General features: G+C 38.0%; 2 protein-coding genes across 2 annotated transcripts; both read right to left on the bottom strand.

The window, feature by feature from the left end:
* Window positions 1-474: 474 nt before the first annotated feature.
* LOC113325152 (uncharacterized mitochondrial protein AtMg00810-like) lies at window positions 475-1,134 on the bottom strand. The gene has a single exon (XM_026573373.1). The coding sequence runs from the start codon at window positions 1,132-1,134 to the stop codon at window positions 475-477; it is 660 nt and encodes a 219-aa protein (XP_026429158.1).
* A 2,171-nt stretch (window positions 1,135-3,305) lies between these two features.
* LOC113325151 lies at window positions 3,306-4,241 on the bottom strand. Its single transcript, XM_026573372.1, has one exon. It carries the CDS (start codon window positions 4,239-4,241, stop codon window positions 3,306-3,308), a length of 936 nt encoding a protein of 311 aa, XP_026429157.1.
* Window positions 4,242-6,539: the final 2,298 nt, after the last annotated feature.

Genomic DNA, 6,539 nt, shown 5'->3' with positions numbered 1-6,539 from the left:
TCTGATTTCATTAACTTCTTCTCTTACAATTCTTACACAACTCTCTTACCATCACCTTACTCTCTCTTGCTTCTACTTGGTCTATATGAGACCTTACAAGAGAAAACGTGTGGATGTCTTTCCTCCGCCCATTTAGTCAACACACAACTAAATATAAAGGTAACACTCCAATTACATTGATCAGTATTCTGTTGCAATCCGCTTGCAAAGCTTTTGCAATCCGTTTGCAAATAGTAACAACATTACATTACTCAACAATCTCCTCCTTAATGTGATGTTCTTCTACTCCTAGTGGTTCACGGAAATGTTGAAACTTTCCTTTGGGAAGTGCCTTGGTGAATATGTCCGCCAATTAGTCTTCCGTCTTGCAATACTTGAGTTCTATCTCACCATCTTCAACCGCTTCTCGAATGAAGTGATATTTGAGCTTAATGTGTCTTGCTCTACAATGTTCAACTGAATTCTTGGACATTGCTATTGCTGATTTGTTATCGCAAAAAATTCAGTTCTACCTTTTTGCTTCTCTTGGATATCTTCCAAAATTCTTCTTATCCATACGATATGAGATGTAGCTATTGATGCCGAAATGTACTCCGCTTCCGCTGTAGATTGAGCTACTGTTTGTTGCTTCTTTGATGCCCAAGAAAATATACCCGAACCAAGAGAAAAATCATACCCCAACGTACTCTTCATATCATCAATACAACCTTCCAAGTCACTATCACAATATCCAATCAATTTGACAATTGAATTTATAGAATACTTGATCCCAAAATTCATAGTTCCTTGTATGTACCTTAACAACCTCTTTTCCGCGCCAAGATGTAGATGACTAGGTGAACTCATGAACCTAGAAAGTATACTTGAAGCAAACATAATATCCGGTCTTGTATAGGTAAGATACAACAAGTTTCCAATAAGACCTCTATAGTAAGTCTCATCAATTTTTCTTCCTCCATCATCCTTCCTGAGCTTCTCATTTACTGTGAGTGGTGTTGATGTAGGATTACAACCAAGCATACCAAACTTTTTCAACATTTTCTCGGCATACTTGCTTTGAGAAATGAACACTCCATCTTCACTTTGGTGAATTTCAATACTAAGGAAGCACTTGAGCAAACCCATGTCACTCATTTCATATTTCATCATCATTTCTCTCTTGAATTGTTCAATCATATGAACATCATTACTCGTGCAAATAAGGTCATCAACATACAAAGCAACAATGAGAATAGACGTACCTTGAGTCTTTACATATAATTTAGGCTCACTCTTGCTTTAGTTGAAGTTTTGCCTGTTGAAGTATCCATCTATATCACTATACCAAGCTCTTGGTGCTTGCTTTAGGCCGTACAAATCTTTCTTCAACTTGTACACCTTGTCTTCTTCTCCTTCCTCCACAAAACCTTGTGGTTGTTCTACATAGACCTCTTCTTCGAGTTCTCCATTCAAAAACACTGATTTCACATCAAGTTGATATAGTAACCAACCTTTTTGGGAAGCCATAGAAATCACGGATCTAACGGTGTTGAGGCGAGCAACCGGTGCAAACGTTTCATTGTAGTCGATACTAGGTTGTTGTGAGTATCTCTTTTTCACCAACCTTGCTTTGTATCTTTGAACCGATCCATACGCATTGTACTTCACCTTGTAGATCCATTTCACACCAATAACTTCTTTGTCACTCGTCCTTGCTACCTTCTCCCATGTATCGTTCACATCAATGACATAAACTTCTTCTTTCATATCTTTTATCCAAATGGGTTCCTTTGAAGCTTCTTCAAAATTTTCCGGTTCCTCCATACAAAAATTATATCTTTCATACACTTCACTCAACCGTTGCATCTTCCTTGGTCGTGGTGATGTTGAAGTAGACATTGGGGACACACTTGGAGATGCTCCTTGTCTTGCATTTGGGGGTGTTTGAGGTAGTTCTTCCTCTTCTTCTTCACCTTCTTAAACTTCATTTGTTGCTAAATTTTCTTCTTCTTCATCAACAATAATGTTTCTCTTCTCAATTTTACTTTCTTCCCAATTCCATGAAGCGCCTTCATCAAACAACACATCACGACTTGTGATCATTGAGTTGCTCTTCAATCTATACAACCTATAGCCTTTTGATTGGAGACTATAGCCAATAAATATACATTTCTCACTTGCTTCATCAAGTTTTGTTCTCTTCACCTTTGGAATTTGAGAATAACACACACTTCCAAACACTTTGAGATGCCTTACCGACGGTTTTCTTCCACTATATGCTTCAAACGGATTTTGATCCCATACGGCTTTTGTTGGCGATCGATTCAATAACTAGACAACAACATTCACGGCTTCTGCCCAAAATAATTTAGGCATACCCTTCTCATGAAGCATGGACTTCGCCATCTCCATTACAGTTTCATTCTTCCTCTCCGAAACACCATTTTGTTGAGGAGTATAACCCACCGTGAGTCGTCTTTCTAAGCCTTCATCTTCACAAAATTTATCAAAGTTTTTTTTGTTGTATTCTTTGCCTCTATCACTTCTCATGACCTTGATGTAATGGACGCTTTGTTTCTCAGCAAGATATTTAACTTTCTTAAAAATACCAAACACATCATATTTTTGCCTCATGAAGTACACCCAAGTCATGCGAGTAAAGTCATCAATGAATAAAATGAAGTATCTATTACCTCCATGATTTGGTGTCTTCATTGGTCCACACACATCGGTATGTACCAAACCAAGAATTTCCTTTGCTCTCAATGCTATACCTTTTGGAAATGGTTGGCGATGTTGCTTCCCTAGTGCGCAACCCTCACATACTCCTTCTTTGTTGTTGATGTGATGTGGAAGCCCTTGCACCATGTTCTTGTTGGAAAGCACCTTGAGACTATTGAAATTCAAATTCCCAGATCTTCTATGCCATAACCACGTTTCATCCATGGTTACCATCCTCATTGCAACATTCTTCTCCTTTTCAAACACAATTGGAAATCTTCTATTCTTTTCCATCTTGATAGTCTTCATCATTTATCTTTTGTTCTTGTGTTTCTTGTCATAAATGGTGCAATATTCATCTTCAGAGTGGACAACGTACCCAAGCTCCACAAGTTTCCCAACACTAAGAAAATTTTGTTCCAAATCCGGAACATATAAAACATCTCTTATGTACTTTGCTCCATTGATAGTTTGCACGCAAATTGTACCTCTTCCGTTAGCTTGAACCATGTTTTCATTCCCCATCTTCACTAGAGAATTTATGGATGTATCCATATCCACAAATAAGCTTTTCACACCGGACATATGAGTCGTACAACCACTATCTACAATCCATACTTCACTCTTGGAAGTCTCCATAGCACTTTGACAAGCATAATTTTTTTTTTGTTTTTCTTCCCTTTCTTCCGCTCTACCGGCTTGTTCTTCATCATCTTTGTTTCTACAATCCTTCTCCAAATGTCCATACTTCTTGCAATGTTGACATTGAGGTTTTCCTTTGCTCCAACAATTCTTCTCCAAGTGACAATTCTTCTTGCAAAAATTTCTCTTCGGTGGTTCACCCTTTTGTGGTTGTTAGAACTTGCTCCTTCTCTATTGTATTTTCCCTTTCCTTTGTAGTTTGATGAAGAATCACCCTTGTATTCATTTCTCTTCATTGCTGAATTTTTAGAGGCCAAGTTCATTTTCGATTGAAAAACATTCTCAATCGACTTCTCGGCATGTCGAGACACCCTTTCTTCACACACTATTAATTGAGCCCATAACTCTTGTGACTCCAATGTAGAGAAAACTTTTGTTGCTTCCAAAACAGCCACAATGGGTTCAAATTTTTCCACTAAGCAATTTAAAATCTTCTCACAAATTCTTTTTTCGTCTAACTTTTCACCACACATCAATATTTGTTTAACAATTTCAATAACTCTAGAAGAAAACTCATTTACTTTTTCATTATCTTTCATTTTAAGATTTTCAAAATCTCTTATATATGACTGAAGTTTCAACTCTCTTACCTTCTTGTTTCCACCATACTCCTTTTGAAGAATGTCCCAAGCTTCTTTAGCTTTAGGAAAGTGAATTACTCTTGGTAGAATAGTGTCTCCAACTTCTTGTTGAATGTACATGGATGCTTTAGCATTCTTCTTCCTACTCTCCTTGAGTGTATCCTTTTGGGATTGTTCTAGAGTTGATGTATCTTCAACTTCATGATACCTGTTTTGAACAATTTCCCATACCTCTTGAGACATGAACAAGGTCTTCATTTTAATAGACCAAAAATAGTTTTCATCACGAAAAAGTGGTATTGATGGTTGTTGTATGTATAGGCTTGAATTACTAGAACTTTCCATTGTTTTGGTTCAAAACCGAATTCTTATTTCTTTGATTTTGGGGCTAAAACTTCTTATTTTTGCTGAAATTTTTGGCTCACTAGGATCAGATTCAGTTGATCTATGCTCTGATACCAACTGTTGGTTATTTGGATAAAAATATGTGTTTAGGACTGATTTTGCTAATGGAGAAGTGGGAACTCTTAGTTCTTCTCACTCTCTGTTTTCATTAACTTCTTCTCTTACAGTTCTTACACAAGTTTGTTACCATCACCTTATTCTCTCTTTCTTCTACTTGGTCTATATGAGACCTTACAAGATAAAACGTGTGGATATTTTTCCTCCACTCATTTAGTCAACACACAACTAAATATAAAGCTAACACTCCAATTACATTGATTCACTACTCTCTTGCAATCCGCTTGCAAAGCTTTTGCAATCCGTTTGCCAACAGTAACAACATTACATTACTCAACAATAATTATAAGATTGGCAAAAAAAAAAACATTTTCGCCAATCTTGGATTAGAATATGGCACTCGACATGGATTTGGAAACTGAATATAGAAGAAGGGAAATTTATAAACATGGCTACCGCAAGAAAATTGTTTGTAGGAAGAGACAGAGAAACCAAATTTTTAAGGGGGGAGCCTGTTTTGCCATACGAACCAAATTTATAGTGATAGTTACTTTCCCGACTAGAAAAGCTCTAGGTATCTCAGACTATATTTCCCTTTTCTTGGATTCTCTAATAATTATTCTAGGTCTTGTTTTTTTTTTTTGATCGGTTATTCTAGGTCTTTTTATTCATTAATTTTTCGAAGGATTTGGCTACGTTGGTTGTCTCCATTCAATTAATCAAAGTTTGTTTCAGTATCAGATCATATCACAAGAGACCACCATGGTTGCTGCTGTTGTGAGTGAAAAGCGAACATCATCCTTGTTTGAAGAAATATCAAAAACATCTCCTCCTCCTTATTCTTATCCAGTATCAAAGAGGCAGAGGCTACATCGTTATTCAACTTCTCTAGAACAAGTCAATCCTGGAGATTCTTACCGATCAAAATGGGTTGAAATGTTGCTGCGTGAGATGACGAGTGCGTCTACCATGGATGCTTATATGTTTTTTGGAGGGTTTGGAGAAATCCATCCGCTCAGACGCTGCTACGGAGGCAGCAGTTGGAATAAGTTTGTTTGTACCATAAGTAAAAATACCACATATTGGGCCAAAATATTGTTTTGGGCCACTATTCAGCTACCACCAGCCTACCCACTGATGTAGCTACCAGCAAGTCTAGTGCTCCATGAAGTCAACACCTGGTCAATGGTAAAGGTCAATGCCCGGTCAATGGTCGAAGTCAACCATCAGTCAACTGTCGAAGCCGAGTTTCCAGTCGCACTTCTAACCAGTTTCCAGCTAAGTACTCTTCCGCACTGCTATCCGGTCTCTATCCATGCTGATAGTTGTGCTGCCATCCAGCCTCCATCCAGTCTCCAGCCATGTCTGCCAGCAGGTCACACCATTCAAAGCTTGACAGTCACAGTCAACAGCAGAAAGGAGGCATGCAGGGGAGATTAATGCCAGGAGGCATGCAAGGCAAGTTAATGCCATTTAAGTTTATCTCCAAATTAGGGTTGAACCCAGATATTCAACTGTGTAAACAGGGACGTCCTGATAGAGAAAGAGATGGAAAAAATAGAGAAGAAAACCCTAAAATGGATCAAAAACCAATTGTAGTCATATAAGTGAAATATCTCTCTCTACGGGGATTCATCCGTGGATGTAGGCAAAACTTTCCGAACCACGTAAAATTTGTCTCTCATATTTATGCTTACTTCATGTCATTAACCTTGTTTTCCTTATCATCACCAAAATCATCGTGTTTTCCCGTTGAGAAACGTAGTACAAAAAAACTCAAGATCGTGTTCATGAGAAAGCAGTTTGAACGCCGTCAAAAACCACTGCTGCAGTCCAGTTTAATCGCTACTATTGCAGCCCATCTGACTGCAGCTGCTACAAACCAGATAATCACAGTTACTGCAATCCAGTTAATCGTAACTGCTGCAGTCCAGATTCACAGTTCGAGATTTGCTGAAGCTATTACCTTCTGAAACCACTAAAACTGCATCACTACAAAGTCTGATAAAGCTGTTGCCAGGACGTTCGGTCCACAACAAAAGATGGAGAGAAAACACCATCAAAACTGTTGTAGGATGTTCGATCCACAACATG

This window comes from Papaver somniferum, chromosome 11 (genome assembly GCF_003573695.1).
Source record: "Papaver somniferum cultivar HN1 chromosome 11, ASM357369v1, whole genome shotgun sequence".
Lineage (NCBI taxonomy): Eukaryota > Viridiplantae > Streptophyta > Magnoliopsida > Ranunculales > Papaveraceae > Papaver > Papaver somniferum.
The sequence above is the reverse complement of the archived record's forward strand: the minus strand, read 5'-3'. Positions and strand labels throughout refer to the sequence as shown.